At 41.0% G+C, this 23,348-nt stretch overlaps 1 protein-coding gene across 3 annotated transcripts in view; it reads left to right on the top strand.

Annotated features, from left to right (window-relative positions):
• Positions 1-700: 700 nt before the first annotated feature.
• Positions 701-23,348, top strand: part of adam12b (ADAM metallopeptidase domain 12b) — a 96,412-nt gene continuing 73,764 nt past the window's right edge. For 2 of the 3 annotated variants that reach the window (XM_055018863.1, XM_055018861.1), the window contains exons 1-3: positions 845-1,317; positions 17,752-17,873; positions 21,073-21,146. In XM_055018863.1, the coding sequence (XP_054874838.1) occupies positions 1,203-1,317; positions 17,752-17,873; positions 21,073-21,146 (311 nt within the window). In that variant the 5' untranslated portion in view covers positions 845-1,202. The other variant, XM_055018862.1, reaches the window with a different exon arrangement.

The following is a 23,348-nucleotide window of genomic DNA, read 5'->3' as shown; positions in this document are numbered from 1 at the left end:
AAGATTCAGTGTCTTTGCGTTCATGTAGTAACTGAGGTGCATTTCTGTGCACAGACTGTTGACTTCATTGTCTCATATTTGCTTGGTTTAGGTTTCCAAAGCAAAAGTTTGTCTTCCTTTTGGGAATGTGGATGCTGCTAACCCCCTCACATCTGCATGGCAATACACCACAAACTTTCTGTAATATGTAGAAATTAAGACCTTTTAAGGGAAGACATCCCCATTGACATTTTTATTTTTCAAAACCCTAGCCATCTAGAGTCTGATAAATAATATAATTATCATTTAATACAGCAGCACAATAGCTAACCAGCAGTTTAAATATTAAATAAAGCAAGTGAATAACGCTATGCTACATTAGCTTGCTGTCGCACTAGCTAGCCAGCTAGCTAACCTGAATTCTCTGGTGCTATTGGCGAAACAGCTTTGCTGGAAAATTAAATTATCAATGGAAATAATGTAACGTTATAACTTTTGTCTGCAGCTCTCGAGTTATATATTAATTAGCAATAATAAAACTGTTAAAAAGAAAAACAAATTTCTGTGTGGTGTTTAGCATTCATGCTGCTGCTAAAGTCCGAGCAGCATCACAATTTGCGAATATAGTTAATGCTATGTATAAATAACACGTTTTTGTAGTTTTATTTTGTACATATCGCATTCATATTCAACATATGTTTATATTTTAAAGCAGAATAAATAGTTATATGGGGCCATCTTTCCCCTGTTTAGCCTATTAGCAGGGTAACGGTCGTCAGGCCTAACCGGCTTTAGGACCCAGCGGAATGTGAACGCACATGGCACGGTGTGGCTGCTCCGGTACGAGTGGAGATGGTGAGTCCGCTTCACTACACTCAACAACATCCTCTCATTCTGTCTGCTCTGTGGCTCCCTAACTAAACCTCACATGAGCGACACCCTCACAGAAATATTCCACCACCCCGTGTCTCTGCATCGCCAGACTAGTTTTCTGCCATGTGTTTGTAAGGAAAACTTTCTGACAGCCTCTCTCTCGGAGTGACAGCCTGCCGCATCTCGTTGGAGTCTGGGTGGTGGAGTCTGTTTGTGTTTTTCCACCTATGTGAACTGCTTTGACCCGCATCTCCATCCTGTCACCTGTGTCAAGTATCTGGAGGTAACGCAGCACGACCGGAGCGCTTTAACTCCCACTACCCGGTTTCCCCTCACCGATACCGGGCACGATGAGGAGCTGGAGGCGGCGGAGGAACTTTGCCTTTCTGATCTTCGCCTTCCGAGTCTGGTGCCTGTCCACGGCTGCAGAAAATGCTGACAACACGGTTTACAACAAGCAGGAGGGTAAGTAGACAATGCAACTGCTTACATTTCTGTCAGTCAAGTCAGTTGAGTGATTTTCGTGTTGTGCTGGAGATGCTGAGCACAAATCTGAATTAGATTTTTGGGTCTTGAAGACTGGATTTCATTCATTCTCTATGTCACTGGAGGATAGAAGCTCTGGGTTTATAGTAGGGATTCACACACAAACACACATTTCTCTTGTCTTAAAGCTCTGCCTCATTCTCATGCTGTGCAGTTCACACTTGGGGCAGGCAGCTGTTTATTTAGATCCATCTTTTGTGCTCAGATGGAACAATAAAAGGAAGTCAGGCTGCTGTCGGATGAACAGATGAGTTTAACATCCAGGAGGATGCAGCTTCAGCTGTGGGTTGTAAACATAAACCAAAACAGGAATGCTGTTTTTTTGTGTGTGTGTTCAGCTGCTAAATTTAATCTACTGGGTGAATAAGCCAGAGATAACAGGGTATTGTGTGTTTTTTGGGCAGCGCACGTGTCACAATATGAATGTGTTTGTGTGGCAGAAGCAAGATAAAGACAGAAAACAGAAGTACTATAAATACCATAACCTGGTAAAGCACAGGAGCCATTACTGTTAAACTGCCAGGCTAATTTCTGGGGTGAGTCCAACATAATTAAGGTTAAAAAAAAAACAGCTCTTAATAATTAATCTCTTCATTTAGGTCAGTAAAACACATTAGAAAAAAAGCCCTGCACAGTTGGAGAAGGTACTATAGATGCACAATGTTAACAAGGAAATAAAAATGTCCATATTTTCAAAAAAACAGAAGTTTGAGACTATCTTAATAATTTAAGACATTTCATCCATCAAAAGTCAAATGCAGTGCATGCCCACAGCTCTTCCCTAAAAATTGCACATACTGTTTATTGACTCTGTGCTAACAAACACGAAGCCTGGAGGTGCATCATTAATAGCACTGCACAAATTATAGCAAAGCTTCCCCGAAAATTACCCAAGCTTGCAGAGAAGTAGACGGATGCAGCTCGGGAGATGTTTACCGCTCACATCAGCTCAACGTGGGGTCATTAAAGCTCTCACTCACACGGGTTTGCTCGTATATAGATGCTGGAGGTAAAAATAGTTGTAAGGGGTAAGAGTGAGTGTTGAAATAGGGCAGCCTCTTTGATGTCAGCCCAGTATTGACTCCAGCCTCTGTCTGAAATGTTTGTCATGGCCTCCCCCTTACCTTGCTTCAATGTCCTTATCATGCTGCACTTTGTAAGTTGGTGTGCGTGGACTTTGACGTGAGGAAGAGTTTACTTTCAGGAAGACTCTCCTCCTTAGTTTATTTATTCAGAAATGGAGATTTTTTTTTTTTTTTTTTGCAGATTCAGTTGAAGTGCACTTAGTTTGGACACTAAATGTGACATATGCTGCACAGCTGGATTGGTATAACATGGAAAAGACCCAAGCAAATGTATCACAATAGATGGAGATCCTAACTTCTTGACAGCATTCGTGTTTTTTCCAAAAAGCCCCACAACATGTATTTCCGCTTGGTCACAAATCCCTCTATTGATTGCAGGAATTATGTTTGGATTAGTAGCACGAGGACAGAGTGAGATGTTAGAATCGAGCTACAAAGTCCACAGAGGAAGGATGTAAAGATGATTTGATGGGTTAAAGTGCTGGACTTCAATAGATATTTCAGTGTGCTTCCTACTGACAGTCACGTATAATTCTTCTAATCATTGCTCCCCAATGTTAACCAGTGAGTTGTTCTATTTCTAACCAAGGTGTTTTTGTACCTTCATCTGACTAAACTGTAACCATAGCCATGCTAGATCAGAAAACAGATTCAATGATATGTTTTGGAAGCCACTGTCAAAAGATCTTACCCTGAAGATGGGGTCATTGTGTTCTAAAACCTTTATTGTATATGTGTCATTCTGAAAATGAGTTTCAAATCATGCACTTTGTTGTTTTAATCCTGTCGGCAGGCTTGAAAGACATGTTTTCTTCTTAGAAATTTGCATAATTACCCAATTTTTCTGAGCCAGACACTGTAAAAACAGGAAGAATTGTGAAATTTTCTGCTTTCCTACAGACCCTGAACTGTGACGTGTGGGTGCATCCGTTATAATTCACCAAATCTCAGCTTTAAATTGTGACATTTCATCAAAATCACTTTATTCTACACATCTGATTGAAAAGATTACCAAAAACAACCCATTTTTGAATTCTCTCACCATCTAGCCATAGTTGCACTGCTTCCATAGATGTGCAAGGTTTTATGTTGCAGTAAGAGATAAGCCCACAGTGAATAGAAATATGACGGGAGCAAAAAATGCTCATAAACTGGGGTTCACAGAGTTAATTTGAAGGAGTAATACATTAAAGTAGAAGTAATGGAGAAAAATGTCTTTAGCTGAACAGAATTTTAATTCCATAAATATCCATTTAGCCAAAATGGTTTGGGTTAACTGTGCCCTAAATCCGATTCAACTAGTTACTTAACTTAAGCCAGATTTGTGAGTGACCTGCCAGAACCAGCCAAACTTGGGCCATTGCCATGAGTTGACACTTACCCAAAGCTAGCCTGAGTGCAGCTAAATGAAACAGATTCTTAGCCCAACTATGTACCCTCCAACACACTGCCACTGCTACATCTACTGCCAATTCAGGCAAACATATGTGAACCCGAGCTGACTGACATTTGGTCTTGCAGTGCCAGAACATTTCTGAGTGTGCCAGCACTCAGCTGCAATCAGCTACCTGGACAGAGTTCAAAAACTGTTGTGTTAGCAGTTACTGAAGTAACTGATGCATCACATAATAAGGACTTTCTGTGGAGGGATTTTGAAAGTGTCCTGCTGAGTATATTCTGGCATTGAAGTCAGTAATAATGTACGGCTGTGTATTGTTAAAAGAACTACTGTGCAAGTGAAGTGCTGGATAAAAAGCATCATTGTAGAATGAAAAAAAAAAAAAACAATCCTGCCTGAAAGGATACAATCAATTGTTAAGTACCACAGAGGAAAACAAGGTGATTAAGAGGTTTTATGCTATTGTAGCATTCAAATCTGCATTAATTTACTCCGTCACATTGTTCATCTTTCATACCTAGAACCTGAAAGAAAAGCTTTGTTTTTTCCTTCACACCTGTTATTTTAACACCAGAAGAACAATAGCAGTAAAAAAAAAGCTGACTGATTGCTCCTTCACTGATTTTAAGAAAACTAACTTATTTCTTGTTTAAAGCACTAGAGTTACCACTTTATAAACAAAATTTTTGACAAATGGTTAAGTCAAAAGTCAGATGATTAGTAGTTGCTCCATCCAGCCACTCATTAGCCTTCAAGTAAGTTGTTTATATTAGTGACTGGACTATTGAGTACATTTGAAAACCAGTTGTGTGTTCTCATGTGAAGTGCTATTGCCTTTCAGAGCTTAGCTGCCTTCTGAAGTTCTCCAGCAAAAATGAAAGAAGCCCCATAAGGGCAAGAATCAAGCAGACTATGTTTACAAATCTTTGATGAATCACTCTGTCTGTGGCTCACTAACTCTATCTGACTCTCTTTGTTTTGCTTCTGCAGATCAAACTGCTTTTCCTAATGGTCTGATTTATTTTTTTTCTTCTTCTTGTTTTCTGGTTGGAGGGAAGTCAATAAATAATTAGATGGAACCAAATGACCTGGATTAGATTTGAGGATATCATCTGGTCAGATTGAAGTGTCAGACAGAATTAATTAGAAAGATTAGAATGTCTGTGTTGTCTAAACAAACTGGTGGAGAGGAGAACAAAACCTGCCCCGAGTGCCCTGAAATACATGGAAATTCATGCACGCTCCCGTTGCTCTCTGAGAAGCATCACCCACCTTTCAGCACAGTTTCCTGGGAAGTAACTCAAACCCGCTCTGCAGTCTGTCGTGGAATGCTGACGTATGGCCGCCGTACGAGTTAAAACAACCCCTTTCTGCTAAAGCCATTTAGGAAATAACCTCACCCTGGTCTGTCTTTCAAACCCTTGGGGTGGCTGTCGCTTGACATTTTGAGGACAAGCTGGCATTGATTTGTTGGCCACGAGGGAAGGACAGACACCGTTAGAAACGTCTCCCTCTGTTAAGCATCACTAGTCATTATAGCCATCAGTGTGATTTAGCTTCCTCCCGCTATGCCTCGGGGTGACAGGGTTACAGATATAATAGATAAGCTAATGTTATGAGATGGCAACATACCGCGGCACGACATACAAAGCAGCAGCATGAACAACTCGGAATCTGAGGAGCTACACATGGAATAATGCTCTGAGCAGTTCCAGATGTCATTAGCGAGGAAGGGAAGATATAGGGGAGGAGGAAAGAGAGAAAGTATGTGAGAGGTGGATTGTGAAACTATGAGAAATCTGGGTGACAATAACAAAGCAGCAGACCGCCACCTACAGAGCGTTGACAGACAGCAGTCAGTCATGTGTTGGATGGTGGGTGCACTTTCCTCCTAATTTGCATCAGATTTCAGGGAACCAAAAAAAAAAAACAGACAGGTGTGAAGGCAGTCGCTTACCTTTACCACCGTGATTGAATGTCATACTGTCTCTGAAGCTCAGATATTTTTGTGGGACAATTTCTTTTGCAATGAAGAAAAAATATGACTTTATAGCAGAGCAAAGAGAGGCTGAAAGGAATAATGAATAGATAGAGTAGGAAGGGAACATGGAGTCACTCCTGTCACAACTTATCTTTGAACAGCACGCTGTTATTTATGCTAGAATGCAGAGCAAAGTTCTCACATTTAAAATGAATGAGTGACTGGATGTGCAGCAGAAGAAAAAGGGAGTGTTTTGGCTTGCAAAAAAAAAACCACGGTGAACATATGAATTCTTTGGAGCTTGTTTGTTTCTTTACCTTTCACAGACCACCTTCCTCAAGAAATATTAGGTTTCGCTTAGACGAGAGCGAGGACAGCAGAAGAAAGTGGACTGATGGAACTACATGATTTGAGTTTAGGACTCACGCAGTCGCACAGCAGGCTGGACCTCCAGGTCACCCTACATCAATAATTTCACAACAGAAAGGTCACCACGCCTCTGTGTCAGTGTATTTACCTTGAGATGTTGTTGATTGGATCCAGCCACGCTCTTCAACCATTGGCCTTTATGTTGTTTTGATGGAGGCTGTTTTGAGAAAATATAAGAAGTGCACACCTTTTGCAAAGAAAGACCGGTGAGGCAGAGGTTGGTTGTGGATTCCCTGCAGCATTTGGGGCCTCTTGATCCTTATTTGTGTTGAGGAGGTGGAGATACCTGAATTTTCTTCAGTGGAGAGCACAAAAGGTTTTGCTGTGCATGGTTGCATCTGTTTGAGGAATAAAATGACATAAATAAAAACAAGCCATGTTGGTAGCTCTGTTAAGCAGTGCTTTAGTCACATGCTACGTTAAGCATGCTAACACAGTGCAACAGGAAAACCAAAATCGGTGGGAATTATCCTCAGGGTATGATAAACATATGCAGAAAATTCCATTACAGTCAGTCCAATAGTCGTTGAAATAGGACCAAATTGGTTGACTGAGCAGCTGCCCGACTGACCAGCTCATGACATTGGCATCTATAGAACCATGAAGCTAGCATGACTGAAAATCCATACTTCGTTGAATCCCCTCACGAATGGCTGTTAGGTGACCCGACATGTGCGATAAGTTCCTGTTAATCCCCAAATCCTCCGAGCTCAAATCCCCATAACGCTGAGACATAATGCCCAAATCTGCACGAGACAAGACAGGAATTGGCTTTTCCACTGTTGCTCCCCCAGGACGGGAACAAGACACAGAAGTAAAGCTCACTAACTCGCCCTGGGAAGTCTCGTATTACCATTATTTCACCGTGAGCCGATGATTGCTCCATCAGGCCAATAATGGGGTGTTCTGTTTGGAATGGACCAGGGAGGTCCCACATCCAGGATTAACACCTTCTCAACTCACCACTAATTACTCCAGTGTGTCATCACCGGGAAAGTGAGTGATGTGGGAACCGATAGGAGGAGGGAAGTGCTGAAATGAGGCAATGAAGGAGCACTCGAACTCAACCCCTGCGAAAGGCTGTGGGATTGTCTGTTTTTCTGTGTGGTTCTGTCTCTTTTTCTCTGAGTCTCAGTACTGGCTCTCCCGCTGTGCATAAGAGGCTCATAATGTCAAATATTAAGCACCCTTGTTTTTCCTCTCTCCCCCTATCCGATTCTGCTTTAGACAACTTCTGTAGGCAGAAATCTGGAAAAGGAGGAACAAACAAGCATAAAGCACAAAATGTGCAAAGGTAGTTGAGGTAAAAGTCAGCATTCATTTGTGGTTTCACCCAGAATTTAAACCCTGACCTCTCGAGCGAAAGTCCTCTATCTAACCTTTCCCACCACATCCTGAGGGGAGCACTACGAAGCGAGATTAATGGGTTAGCATATTCAGCCTAAAGCCAGAATTTTCAATGTCATGAAAGCAATCCTCTTGTAACCTGGCTAGATCACCATGGTAACTTATGCTGCACTGCTAACCTGCTCTGGTGGAGGTTCTCTAACGTAATTTAAATCTAAGAAGTACCACCATTTCACCAATTCTAGTCCTGATGATATTCTGTACATTTTCTCTACAAATCTGTTGACCTGCATGTTAGAAAATCGACTGAATGAAGCCGTGCAGTTAGAGTAGTGCAGACTCCATGTCCTCTGTTGGCATGGGAACCGATAATGCATTCAGTTGGTGATGCAGAAAATGCCTAAATGGTTTAATCCTGGTTCATGATTTGCTGCCAGGCCTGTTTTACACTGCTGGCACTGCAGCTAATAGAACACAGATTAGAAAACAGATTATACTACTAGTATTAATCACAGACAATTTTCAGTCGGGTACATTCATTTAAATTTGATTTGGGCCAAATGTTTGTAAGTGATTTTTATATATCCTTTATTATGGGACAGTGTCAAACCTAGATGCGCTTGAGTATTTCGTTTAAATGTATAGGGTTCAAAACTTAAAACAGTAATGTGCAGCTGTCATGGTAAAACAAGAAAAGCACTCAGAGCACAGTACTCCACCAAGGCTGCTCAGTCGTTGCATCATTTCCGATGGATTAAATCTTTTATAAAAAATGACCTTGAGCTCAGCACAGGCGTGTGTTATGCGTGTGTACGTTATGTACGGATACCGAATCGCGTGACCTAACGATGTGGTGGGCGGCGAGTTGATGGGCCTCGGAAACACCTCCACAATTTAATTAATTGTTCCTTGTATCCTTTCCAATGGATAAGTCCGCAGCGGTCGATTTGTAGTAGGATTGCAATCGTGATCGTCAGCACGCAGCTGCCGCGGTTTTCATTTGTTGTCATAGTTACAGTGACACCGTGCTGCTATCTTAGAAAGATACAGAAATCTTTAACAAATCTGTGGATCCAAACTATAAGCTGCATCACTGCCAAAATCTAATCGCTTGGTCCTTGTGTCATTTCCGAACTTCCCTGAAAATTTCATCCAAATCCATTAGTCTGTTTTTGAGTAATGTTGCTAACAGACAGACAGACAAATGTAAGCGTATCGTCACATAACTGCACCGCGTTCCTCGGCGAAATAATAAGCAATAGACATGAAGTGCACTGAGTGGTAAAATAAATACATTAACATGCCTAATTAACAATTTTCTACCAGCGTTCCCTTCATGCATCATTTGCATTCACAACTCATTTTACAATCATTTATTTTCACATTCGTCATTGATCTCCATTATAACATGTTCCTCTTGATTGAAGTAGACCACACATGGTTGATCCATTTTGTGTCAAATTAAATGTCAAACGCACCCTTTTATGTTAGTGCGCACAGAGACTGATGAAGAAAACCAGGGTTAATAAAGAAAGTTGATATCTGCAGTCAAGATACCTTTTATCTTTGCTTGGGGTTTGAGGTTTTGTTAAGCCAGCTTACTAAAAGGAAGCCTGGCTATGTTAAGCTTGAGTTGCAGATCTTTTTGCTATTGATGAAATGCGAAATCTGAATGGTGACAAGCCCTGTGAATTGCAGAAATCTCCTGTCATGAGCTACATTTTCTAAAACCTGAAAATGGAGCCAGGAGGATGTGCAGAAGTTTAGTTTGCTCTCTAACCACTTGAAATACAAAATGCTGAATAGGTATTATGGATTTTTTGGTGCAATGAGGGTAAAAAGAAATGCGGCCTGTGCTCTAAAAACAAATGTTTGCATCAATCTTTTTGAGTTACGACAACTTCTAATGAAATTATGTTCAGCCAGCCGACCTTACTGAGTTAAGGCAATTAGTCTTTCCTTTACAATCAGTGGTATTTTAAATTACCAATTACCAAACAATTGGTGGCATAAACACACGTTTTTCAGGACTTTTTCAGGAAATCCTGAACTGAAAGTGGAGAAAAAGTAAGTTACTAAGCCAGTTTATTTCATTTACTACAACTTCAATTTTCTTTTATATAGATTAATGCAGAAATTCTAAATATACGTAGCATTATGTTGTAATTATTAGCATTATGTTAAAACCACCAAAACGGTGTTTGCAACGTAAAGGGTTAATATAAATCAATGAGTTTGATTTTTTATATTGCAACCATGCATTGAGTGAAGTTCAGGCAGCTGGTCTACTAAATTACTTCATAGAGTGTACTTTTGCTTTAAGTACAGTTAGAATTTTAGGTAAGTAGAAGTAACTAGTGGTGAAATGGAAGCTGCAGGCATGAAATGATTTAGTCTCCGATTAAAAACAACAAAATTGCTTGGAAAATAACTTCTTATCTTAAGAGTATTGGTTGTTGGTTTGTTAGTTGCTTACCACTTTGGTCCTGAATCAAATATCTCAACAGCAGTAGGTTTCAGGATTGCCGTAAAACGTTGCACAAACAATCATGGTCCCTTGTTGATCCTATGCCTTTTCCATTTATACTACCATCAAACTGGCTTGTCATTGGTTGCCATGAAGATGGTGCTTAGGCCAAAGTTCTCCATTAACCTGTGGACTTTATCTACATCATCTACAAGATACCTTTGAAATCAAAGTCTGTGCATGGTTCCCAGATGATGTGTGCTAGTGACTTTGGTGAACCTGCCTACATCTTGTATTTTGAATTTTGTGCTAATTAGAATACTAGAACACTCAAGTCAGAAGGTGAACATGGTTAACAAGAATGCCATGACCCAAATCTATGCTACTCACTGCTTTTTAATTATCAAATATATTCAAAGCAGACAGCATATATGCTAAATCCACCTGATTTTACTGTTGATGCACATTATTCCCCCACAGTGCAGTGCATTAATAGAAAATGGAGCTGAAGCTTAAAAAAATACCTAGAAGCTATGAAGTAGATTTCTACCACAGATATGGGGGGAGCCTGAAACTTGACTTTATTATTCTGACCCTCTAACATCATTTCCAGATAAAGCGCCTAAAAGATATAAAATATTTTTGAAGACGGCGTCTCCAAGTTTGCCTTTGAACGGCACGAGTGCCTGGAAATTGCATTTTTGGCCGGTGTTTTTGTTGAGTATCCTGCAATTTCCATGTTATTGCTGGACAACGTGAAGCAATGTAGTATAAGCTGGCCAGTTTGTTATACCTCTCAAGATGAAACGCGAAGATGAAAAACACATTTGTACATTTAGTCTCTACATAGAAGGGAAGGCTGTACATGTGTTCACGGGGAGATTTCTTTTCAGTTGAAAGTCTTTTGCTTTGAAGTTGCTTATAGCATCAAACAACATTTCATATGCAGCAAAGTAGCACTTCTGAGAGCTGCAGCTTGACTCCCTTTTTAAACAATGCTATTACTCCTTTTGAATGTCTTTTATCAGTCTGGAAACATCATACTGAAGAACTGTGTCAGCAGCAGGGCTTTTTTTTTCTCTTTTTTTGCTATTTAGAGAGGATTCATCAGGAGCCTTTTAACAGGAGGAATTGTAAAATGCTGTCTTTGATGTGCTGAGAGGAAGAGTGTCATTTGTGAAAAGAAACCCAATCTGTAGTCCTGAATTTCACACTGTGACGAGGCTTGCTGTAACAACCTGTAATATAGTAGACAGTCCTCAAGATTATGTTGGTGTTTGACTATTCCTTCGAGTGTCTCCGACTTGCTGCTAATTAAATAAATGCCAGGACAACCTCACAGGTATCACTGCCTAATTTATGCCGCGGGAGTAGTTGGATGTCACTTTTACTTCGAGGAACGGCTCAGTTAAGATAGTCACGAGCTGCACTGTGTTTGAAAGCGACCTCATTCACAATTCTCTTTGTTAAAGGCTCTTTATTTCTGAGGGCACAATGTAGGTGCAGCATCCGTTGCCATATTTAGGTCAGTGGTGTTTTCACACGGAATCAGTAATTAGATGTATGTAAAAAGCTCGAGTAAGGTGTTTGTGGAGCTTCTCCCATTTTTGACCTGAAATATCAAAATGTTTTAGCATCTTTTAATGTTCAGATTTAATGTGTAAGAGAATTTTGAACCTCCAGCACCTGAGGTAGAAGTAATAAAACACCAAAGACACTCGGATCTTCAGTGAATCTGAGCACTTGAGCACCGCTCTTCTTGTCCTTCTTTTCCTCTAATTCTTGGCTTTCTTCAGAAGCTTATTTCAAATACAACACATGTGACTGTGTGTGATGTGTAGATAAGTATAAATTGCTGCATTTGGAAATATAAATGTTATTGATATAGTGCCCATCCTAATAAGTTGTAATGGCTGTTAATTTCATGGATCAGTCCAACATTTAGTGCATCTTGCTTGCCAAAGTGTGGAATTTACTTACTCTACGCTCGCTTTCTTGCCAAGAGTTAGAAGTTCAGTACTGCTCTCATGTCTGTTTGTTTAAAATAAAGTTAGTCAGAACACGGTTAACTTAGTTTCACATTAAGACTTGAAGGAGGGAAAAAAGCTAATCTAGTTTTGTCGGAAGGTAACAAAATACACCTAAAACTCACAGTTGATAAGACATTCTATCTCATTTTTTATTCTGTATAAACACATCAAAAGTGCAAATAAAGTCAACATAGTTTTGTAGAGGGGTTACTTGACTGTGCATAGTAAATTCATGTGTAAGATGGTTGCCTGGCAACCTCATACTGATAACAAGACCACATGAAAACACTAGTCGGCTAGGAAAGAGTTCTGCAAATGGTACTTTGTAAAACTATCGTTTCTCATTTTTATTTTTTGCTGCGGCTAAAGAAAATATTAATTCTGAGCTGTAGCAGTATTTGTGTGCAATCATTTAAAAAAAATTTTTTTTTTACATCCAGCCCAGCAGTTTTCCCCCTATTTATGCTAAGCTAACTATTTGCCAGCTATATCTTCCTGTTTAGCAGATATTATAATTTTGTCATCACCTCTAACTTTAAGCAAGAAAGCAAACAAACTTATTTCCCAAATGTCCAAAAATTGATCCTTTGTAAATATACACCCCTAATATAAATACACAAGGGTTGTTAAAAATGCCGGAACGTAACTGAATGTTGAACAATGTATAACCTTTCAGTATGCAACCTTTTTTCAAAAAATGTATAATGTGTAATGTTAGTGGTTGTGTTGATTTGAAGTAGGGCTGAAAAATATATTGTTTCAGCATTGAGGTTGTGATGTTCACATTTGTTATAGGCAATGTGAAAAAGACAAACTAACTCAAGTGCATCCCACTACAACCTTTCTTTGCTGCTTGATACAAGCTAACTTGCATGTGTCTCTGAGTTAAGGTTTCTTGGATACGTAGTTTTCTTTTACTTGATATAAAAGACAGCATGCCCCACAAGTGCACAGAGAAATGAATTCACTGAAAAGAAAGATTTGGTTGCAAATAGAAAAGTAACTTATTTCAGCTACAAAAAGGATGATATTTACCAAAAACAGATTCTTTTTCAGCCACTAGAACGAATTTACACTACAAATTGCACCACAGAGGTCTGTTTGATGGGTGCAAAGCCAGGTCTGAATGTCATCCAAAGCAAAAAACTATTTTGGATGCCTTCACCAGGGTCACACCATAGGAGAGAGGATCCAAATGGTGTTCACAGCTATTTTTAAATCACATTTTGTTTTCAATGTAGATACACTACCCCTACAAAAGCAGTGCTTCCACTTTGTCAACATGTCAGTTAATGAATAAAACATTTAGGAAAAAAACAACCTGCCCATGTGAATAATAACACCTGTCCCATGTCCATTGCCATTTTGTGATCAGTATGGATGATCGATACAGCAGGCACTCTCAGAAGTGGTTCTGGGTTACATCCAGATTCTCATCGCATCCAATTGCAACAGTTGAACTCACCTCTGCTGTCTCTAGCTTATTAGCGTTTTGGCACAAGACCTGGTTCTGAAGCCATTTGTGCCTGAATAGATTCATGGTACCTCTGTCTTCCCTTAAAGCAGCTTTGTAGTGACCAAGATTCACCTTTCTGAGGTCAGATGCGTCACGGGGGGTCGACTGGAGGCTTTGAGGCTCGGTTTTGCCGCGCAGATATTGACCGTCAAAGCTTCACCATTATCAAATCCATAATGAGAGGTCTCATCCTCTGATCCGCTGGTATTAAAGATCTGATCGCTGCATTGAGAAATAGCTCAAGTTGTGTCTCCAGGGCTTTGTTGTGGCTTCTCGCTTTTATTTTTGGATCCTTTTTCGAAAGCTGCTGACACCAGATATGGTCAGGAGCCACTAAGATGGAGGTTAGCTGGCAGTTTGCAAGATAAATGACCCGATTCCACAAATTTTGCAGTGGGGTAAACCGCCATGACCTCCTCTTGCCCCCACTGTTTCTGCCCTTTCACTTTAAGGTTCTGTTTACATCACAAAGATTAAAGTTTATTACGTTATTTTACCATACATTATAGTGATTATAGTGTCACAGAGATGAAATATTAATTTTGTACGGTTTTTATTTTTAGAAATGTGAATTCTTGCTGATTTTTTATTTTTTTTGTTACAGTGTGATAATAAACTCACTCATTTAGATTTTTTGACTGCAGGTCAGACAGAAAAAGCTTTTCAATATTTCAACTCGAGCTCCAGGAAATTATGGTGGGCAATTTTCCACTGTTTTTTACTTTTTTGCAAGCCAAATGATTAATAGATCAGTCAGTTTTATCAGTTATGGTTTACATAATTATATTAAGTGTATCACTTTTTCTTTTCTGTTAAAAGGCGCAGGACTTGGTCTGTATGCAAATGTTGTTTTAGACTCTAATCAGATTGCAGAAGGTCTATGAAGTCCCACTGTGATGTACTCCCTGAGCTCTTTGCCTATAGATTGCCACGTCCTTCATCCACCTGTTCTGTCCTTGCTTCATTGTTCTGCTTTTCATCTCAAGAGAGCAACTCCATGATAATATGGCTGATTGAGCAGAAACAATAGTAGGAGGAAATAAAAAGCATTCTACTTTGGATGAAAGAGGATGCAGATAATTCTGCATATAGGCATTTTTCAACATACCATCTATGCATGCACAACCACAACACTGAACCCACTGACAGGTGAAGTTTATAAGATTGATCTTCTCATTACACTGCAATGTTCTGCTGGGAAACCTTGAGTCCTGATATTCATGTGGAGGTTACGTTGACATGTAGTCTTCCCCAGCATGACAATGTGAGCTGCCACACAGTAAAAACTGCTCAGGAATGCCTTGAGAAACACAACAAAAAGCCTCCATAGTCCCCAAATCCCAACCTGATCGAGCGTCCTCAGGATGTGCTGGAACAAGTCCAATCCGTGGAGGCTGCAAGGATCCACTGCCAGCAACACAATATCAGGCAGGGGTATTAATGTTGTGGCTCACCCTCAGAATACAAACACTGTTCACCACCACCAACAACAACAACAAAAGATAAATGGATAAATATGCAAAGTGATCAGGAAATGTCTGTGATGCATCAGGTAAAATACTAAGTGTACATAATGAGGTTGGTTTTTGTCTGGAGTCCAGCTGCGGCCTCCATTTGACTGAGGTAATTGTGGTCCATTTTGTTTGTTTATGTTGTTGGCTATGTCACTTCCCTGCTGAGTAAAGTGGACATCAGCCGCTGTTTGAATTCACATTACCTAACAGATAATCAGTGATGCAGTTCATGCTCGGAGTGGACTGTGAAAATGGCTTTGTTGGATCAAAATGGAGTTGGGTTTAAAAAGATATCTGGTCTGTGAGAGAAAGATGAACTTGTGTTTTTGAGATGTATGACCCGCAGCTCATTCTCCTTTGTGTCCAATATGGGGGTCAAGCTGAGACTGGCTTGGCAGTTATGCTGCTCTCCAGGAAACATATGGTATTAACCCAGTTTTAGTTTGAATGCAAAAAGTTCCCAAAGACTATAAAGCCCATGAGAACGATGATAAATATCATATTTCTTTGCGGTTTGAGAGGTAGGGCTTCTTTTTGGGTAGATGTTGCATACTGAGAGCTTGTACACACAAAAAGACATGCGCAGTACATGTACTGATTAGTTCACATATTAAAGGGGCCAGTGTGCTTCAAACAAAGCGCTTGCCAGAACATCAAACAGCATCTGAAACCTTCGAATTAGGGATGCTGCGCCAAACATCGAACACAGTGACTGGCCAGGTGTGTGGAGGAAAGAAAACAGGCAGGATTTGAACTTCTCTCTCAAATTTTCTTTTTTCAGACTTCACACAACTTCTTCTTGAATGTAGAAACAAGTTTAACATGATAAATGCCTTCAAGGAAAGCTCGTCTGAAAGCGAACGCTCGTATCCCCATTTGTTCATTCCACCACTCTGTGACAGCAGGCTTTTCACCACACTTTAGAGTTTGGCTCTTTAGAACAACTATAAACACTTTGTCATCCTCACATGTGGTCTGAACACACATTGGGCAAACCAGCTGGTTCTGGGCGCGCCCGGCTTGCAGTCCCCTCTCTGTATTTGTAACGTTTAATGAACGCAAACTTATTTAGCATGTGAGAGATTTAAATAATTTGTGAGGCAAACCGCTGGAAGTGTCAGTCTTTTATTAACAAGACGTCTGCCTGTTTTTTCCTTTTTATAGCTCGTCTTTAATGGCACTCTAGCCGCAGCCTGTGGTCTCAGTCATGCTGCTCCGTCTGTCTAACGTGGTTTTTCATGCACCACTAAAACCAACAAACTACCATCGGCACATGTTCAAATATCCCATTAAATGTAGGAGGTCCTTTTTATGCCCTTGTTAGCTTATTATGCGCTGTGAATAAATGGAGAGTCTGGGCCACACTGAGAGTGCGGCGCAGTCGCCATCCTCATATGTTTGAAGTCGAAGGAGTCGGCGCCAAATTTTGTCTTCAAAGACGAGAGACATCAGACTTTAAAAAGACAAACTGCTTGGAAATGAAGACACCTCCAGGCGGGAGGAAGGGTAAACAAAACATGTCTGATTGTAGCATCGCTACTGACTGTACCATCGTGTATGATGTTGCACATGCAAATGCAGACACACAGATGTTTTGCTGCAAATCTCCAGGGATTAGGAAACATGCCTAGACCTTAGATCTACAGTAAATAAAGACGCAGCCCTCGCTCTTCGTCTTACTTTGGGGATAGCGGGAGTGTGAAACCTCAAACAACCTCCTCCCCTCCTAACAATCTCCCTCTCCTCCATCTCCACAGCTCCTCTATGGGTCTATAGCATTTATTGGGCTTCACAGGAAACCTGCTGGGCCTGCTACAATGCAGACATGCTCAGTGAGGCCGTGGGAGCATTAGGGACAGTCTCAGTTGTCTGTGGGAGAAGAGGCAAGCGAGACGCTGAGAGAGCAGGGGGAATTGTGACTCTGGTTTTCACATTCTGCTTGAAGCACCGATAGGGTTTTGAGTCTTATGCTTTTGCTATATATACATTTCTCATTGTTTGCCTCCCAAATGAGCAGCCCTTTAAGAGCCAATTAGCATAACTGGCTTCTAACTTTGCTAATTTAACTTCAGTGAGAGTTTAAAAGAGGAGCAAAATGAGATGTTTGAGAGGAAATGGAAGTGGAGAGAAGCTGCTGTGCTCATTTCTGACCTACTCTATTAAGTGAAAGAGGGGAAAAAATAGAATATAAGAAGCGGTAAGGACAATTTCATGCTGCCAGTTGTTTTGTTTTTTTTAAAGACAACATTCCCATCTGGAAATATCGCAGAGTTGCTTATAAACTGCGTGAGAGCATCTATTATTGATGTTCTGTCTGCGGCTGTGGTCCTGTTGCTGAGGTCCTTAGGGGGCCGGCACATCTACTCACAGGAACAAGAGCGAGCTTTTATTCTTTCTCTGCAGCACTGTCCACTGTCTCTAACAGCTCTGTGAGGCTCCCCTGCCTTTGTTGCATTAATGGTGTCCTTAATTATTGAGGGTATCACACAGCAGCTTCCACCCATTTTGCTGACCCCTTTTGTTTGGTGTTTTTAGCGCTAAAATTTCATCATTTAGGCTAATCTACGCACATCATCTTTTCACAGGAAGTAGTGCAGACGAGGTCGAGCGACGAGGGGAGGCGACCAAACCACAACGCTATGGGACCACCGTACCTCTGATGCTGAAGGGCAAAGAGCACAGACCTCTCAGCCAGCTCACAGCCGGGGTAAATACACACAAGACCATTTAGCAGCACTAGCTTATTGGTAATAAGCTGGCTCGGATGACAACTGAGCTGGTGCCAGTTTGCTTCCAAGAGCTCAGCCAAGTGCAGATGTCTGGCTTTTTTTGTTTGACATAACAACAGTATATGATTCCCCCTCCTCTGTTGCCTGCTTGCTTGACTTCCTTCTGCAGAAAGTCCCTTCTTCTGCTCTGTTTATACTGCTCGTTGTAGTTCCTCTCCTCCCTTTGCTCCCTCGCCTTTGTTTTGAATATGTCCTCCTTTGTTTGTTGAACATGAGCTTGCCCAGTAGGCGATACATAATGGGAAATTGCTCCCGAAACTCGGTTTGTCAAGCTAGCATTTCACTAACCCAAAGCTGTGAGGAAGATTTAGGGTGCGCGAAGCCACCTCGATTGTGTAATGTCTTTCTGTAAAGTAGATTAAAACATGTATGTACAGTCAAATCATCCCTCTGGATTCTCAAGATGTGTGTTCTGAGGCAGCAAAAACTGGTCTGTCCCACTTACTACAGCTGGAAAAGAAAATGTTTCGAGACTCGGCATCCCCCACCACAACCTAAGGAAACTTTTCCAGAGGAGGGAAATGCGTAGGTGTTGAGAACTCCCAGAGCAATCAAACATTTTTCCTCATGCAGGGAAGTCACCATCTCAGAGAGCTGTTTTTTCCAGCCTTCTGCTTCCCTCTCTGTAAGGCCAATAATGTTAATTACATGACCGTCACATAGGCATGTGGGAAATGAAAATGTGCACTTTATGGTGTTAATTATGCAGCTACTTTCAGCTACAGTAGACATGGTTTCCGATCAGCTGCTGCTGACATACGGTGTTTTTGCAATAGTTACAATACAGTAATCTCCAAATTGACCCCTCCTAAATTAAACTGACCACAAGAGCAGCTGGCGATTGTCTTATCAGAGATTGCTGTGAGACTTAAACCTCCTAGGATAACAGATTTATGTAGCTGCTCCTTGTGCCAATAGAAGGTTATCAAGAAGTCGTAAAGTATTGCAGAGTCATTACTTACTTTCTTTGCTGGACGGGTGACGTGACACAGACTCTCTACACACACTACTTACTGCCACACTTTACACACAGACTGACTGACTCAGTGAGCTGCAGACCAGAAAGCAAAGTGTTAGCCCAAAGGCATCGGCCAACAGTCCCAAGAAACACTGCTGTGAAAGAGCGCAGTACATCTTGGATATCAACAGATGATACATTAATCTATATCTATTCCTCACTGTGCACTTGTCCGACCATTTCTGCCTCTCTGCTGGCTGGGACTCTTGAATCCTTTTTTAAACATGTTTTTCTTTGGTCTGATGAAACCACTGGGTCTCAAGTGTGTGTCCGTCCCGCCGCAAGGACACAGCTTCAGCCTGATAACAACTATTTTCTGAAAAGCATCAATTCATCTCAGGGCTATTTGTTGGGAAATTGCCGTTTTGAGATTTGACAGAGTATTAAATCTCCAAATGACATTTGACATTGTGAGCGAAATCTCCTGCATCGCCGTCACATCATGAGTTCCTGCAGCTATAAATCAGTGGCAGCAAAAATACTCGCATTATATCGTCATTACAGTTGTTCCTGCAGTGAAAAACATTCGCTCTGTCAAAGAAACTTCTCATATTGAACTTCTAGTTTAGGTTAGGTCTGAAATACTATCCATGAGGGATGTCATGTTCCATTTTTTTGCTCCCAAAAGATTGTGCTGATAGTCCTAATCTGGTACCATTTTCTTAGATAACACACTTTTAGTGAATTAATTTTTTTAAGAAAAGTCAGATTTTTTTAATAAAACACATTTAAAACAGGAGTTAAACCAAACCACGTTATAAGCCGATAAAACATAAACACAATGACTAAAAGACGAATCTGAATAAATAAAATAAACTGAAGAAAATTAAGACACAAGTCAAAAGATGAATTCAGTGGGTCAAGCTCTACTTGAATGGATTAAAATCAATCAGATATATATATATACTTGACAACTAGATACCTCTACAATTCATTAAGAAAAAAGACAGTTTTTGCAACCAAGCTATTCCATAGTGTTCCATAGGTGGTCACAAACCTTATTGAACAGCTCCGGAGGGCAGGGTCTGAAATGTTGCATTGAGAGCGTGTACAGTAGTGATGGGCTGCTCGTCAAGCGTGTTGAATTCAATTACCCTCTCTGTAATCTCTATGGCCTTGTCGCTGCGGAATTTTTACTCTCTCCTTTTAGAGTATCTTCCAGTGTGTTGTTTCGATTTTAAATCAAATTGGCTTGCTAGTACAAGAGGCAGTCGGGTTGTTTTTTTTTCAATTTAAAGTATTTTGCCACTGAAGACTTTTTAGCCATGTTGAATCACAGATTGTGCTCTACTTCCACATTCCAGTCATGTTATTGTCAGTAATGCTTCTTAACGTGGGTTGGTAAACTGCCAATCGAAGAAGGCTAAGAAGATAAAGAAGAAGAAAAACAACATAAAGATGAACAAGAGAATGATGATAAAGATGAAGTAGAAGCGTGCGTTCCTTATGCAACACCTGTGTGACAGTGGATTCAAGTGCTTAATAGAGCCGATAGCGATCACTTTAAAAAAATGCCATGATCAGCCCCAATCATTGTGATCAGCTCAGGACATTCTTATTATCCATATCCAGTATTTACTGTACCAGAAAAGGAAATTTAAAGTTGTTCTCCTAGTGGATTTCACTGCATCTTTGTCAAAGATATGACAGAAGAGCATCTGGTGTAGCTGTCAACCATGTAGCCTAACAATTTCAACCAAGAAGTTAATCAGTAATTGGCTGTTTCCATCATGTCATGGCGCACATCACAAGTAGTTCTCCCACACAACAGCTGTAGAATTGGTCACCTAACAGGAGTTGCAGGTGTGCAGCCAGTCATCTGACACCCTTTGGCTCACAGCTCCCTGTGGCGGCTGCTCCTCGTTCCATTTGCAGAAACGTTCGCTGCTTCCTTATGTGTGTCATGCGCCGACTTGGGAAGTGTAGTGTGGAAGCTCTCTTCCTGTTCCTCTAACACTATTGTGCATCGCTGCATCCTGCCTTTTTGTGCCGCCCGTGTCACAAAGTAAGGTGAAGCTTCACACGAATGCTGATCCAGAGACAGGATGGGTGAGATCCGAGCCCCACCTTAACACCTCTGATGTATTTCTGTGTTTCAGAGTTATCCTGCGTCACTCCGGCTGCTGCTAACTGCGGAGGGTGAACAGCTGATCTTGTTGCTGGAGAAAAATGAGTGAGTTTTCTTGTGATTCATTTTAATTCTCATTCCATATCCATTAATATAAACACCAGAACAGAGGAAGCTTTATATTTATTGTCTTAATCACACACAAAGCCAATAAATAAACCCATGTTCCATTCTGTGGAGGTATGAATGCAAGAGGAGGAGAAGTTTGTCTGGGGCTAGGCTATGATATAGTGTACTCAAGGAGGGAGAAAATAATATGTCCCCTAGTGATTGGACTCTTTTATGGTTCAGTCTCAGAAGGACAGGGAGATGAAAGCTGATAAAGAATAAGGCAGAGGAGAGCTCCGAGGACATGCTTGTCCTCCCCTTCTTTGCTTTCCCTCTCCTCTCATCACTTCCCTCCCTTCCTTACTGCGAAAAATCACATACTGAACTCTGAAACGAGGGGTGGGGATCATGTGGAGGTCATAAATATGTAGATACACACACATACTCACACACCATAGAGAAGAAATGTACATTGAGAAGAAGGATTGCCGCTACGCCTGGAAGAAAGGCCAAGTTACACATCCAGGAAAAAATTTGCAATACCACGAAAATGATGGTATTACTGATTCAGGTCCTGTTTCTGCCAATATTTCTTATTCAGAGAGAGTGTAGACATAATATTTTACCCGACTGCTTTGGGAGACAGATATTGACACTGAATTAATGGACTTGGTCCGTGAATGGTCAGATCTCCATCACTGGGAACTCAACAAACTCAAACCGGACTTCGGAGATTCAAAGTGCAGAACAGTGTGTGTCTGTTCTGTTCTCTATTTTACATTTGACAGCTGACGGTGCCGAAATCTCTAATCTCAAACTCCTAGAAAGAGTTTCAAGAGGTTATTTCAACAAAGAACCCTGTAAATATAAAACCCCTGTCCAGAGATGACACCCTTCTTAGAAAAACACTGTCCCGACTCACCCCCCCTCCATCCCTTGTTCTCCACGCGACCTCTTTTGACCTCAGCATCAGCTGTGAGTCATCTGTCACCACCCGTCACCAGCCCAGGAGCGTGCTGCCATTCTCATCCGGCCTGTTCGCTGTCAGGCCAGATGTGTCCTCTGATATCGCTTCACCAGTTCAGCCAACTCAGAACAGGTGGTCTCTGACCTCAGCGTGCGTCTGTTATGTCGAGTTGGCATCCGGTCAGTCTGGGGCAGAATGAAAGATAAGGGACGTATGAAAGAGAATTTTAAGGATGTAGAGATGCCTTGAGGTTTTTCAGAATATTTTATAGTGATATTCTTCTTTTGGCGACACTGAGACCTTTTCTGATGTATATATTTGTCTACATTAACCATCTGCCAGTTGCAGTACGTCAGAGGTGTGGTGCAAATTTCTTTTTTTTCCTTTGTCCAAAGCCGCCCTTGTGGCTTTGCTCGCTGGTGCTTGCTGTCAGTGCAGATTTCTTCATTGCATATTCCTTATAGCAACGTCTTTTTTTATGACGCTGCAGTTCATGGTTAATGCTGCAGGCCTGCATGTTTAGAAATTTTAGTTTTTTTTAAAGAAGCTTAATGGGAAGGTTCAAACTTTCCAGGTTATTATTTATTAAAAACTGCTTGATATTACTTCAGAACATGCCTGTTATAACATGTACCTCATTTTGTAGCAGCAGCAATCAAAGTCATTGTATAAAGGCCCTTTTAAGGAACCAAGCCTTTTGATTCTCTTCCAAATAATGACGTTTGGAACATAAAATTCTCAGGGCACATGCTTGAAATGGTGTCCAAGGCACCTGCAAGTTTCTGTTTGATGTAGTATTCCAAGGTAGCAGCTAATTTGTGAATACTTAACTCAAAGTAAGCATTGTTTTGCTTGGATGGCTCCATGCATTGAGGAGGTGAGGAACACAGAAGCATTACACAGTAGAAGTGAACTTCCATGCTGCTTTAGGGGAAATGTAGTGAAAATATTTAAGTTTTAGGGGGTGAAAAATGGCAGGATCGAGGGAAACGGAACAAATGACCACCGAGATGAATCTGAATGCAGAGGAGGCTTTGTGCTGGCAGGTTTTCCGTGAAGGCTCATCCTTTCTTTGCTTAAATCTGCTGAGCCCATGCAGTTTGCGCATTTGGCACCGCTGCAGAGCACACCTGTTCCAAGGCCAGTGTGAAATGATCTCGGTCCTCACCAGTATACACACCGTACCAGATCCAATTAATAAACTGCTGTTTGTTAGCCGCTTGGCACCGACC

Source organism: Amphiprion ocellaris, chromosome 16 (genome assembly GCF_022539595.1).
Source record: "Amphiprion ocellaris isolate individual 3 ecotype Okinawa chromosome 16, ASM2253959v1, whole genome shotgun sequence".
NCBI lineage: Eukaryota > Metazoa > Chordata > Actinopteri > Pomacentridae > Amphiprion > Amphiprion ocellaris.
Note: the sequence above shows the minus strand (reverse complement) of the source record. Positions and strands in the feature narration are given on the sequence as shown.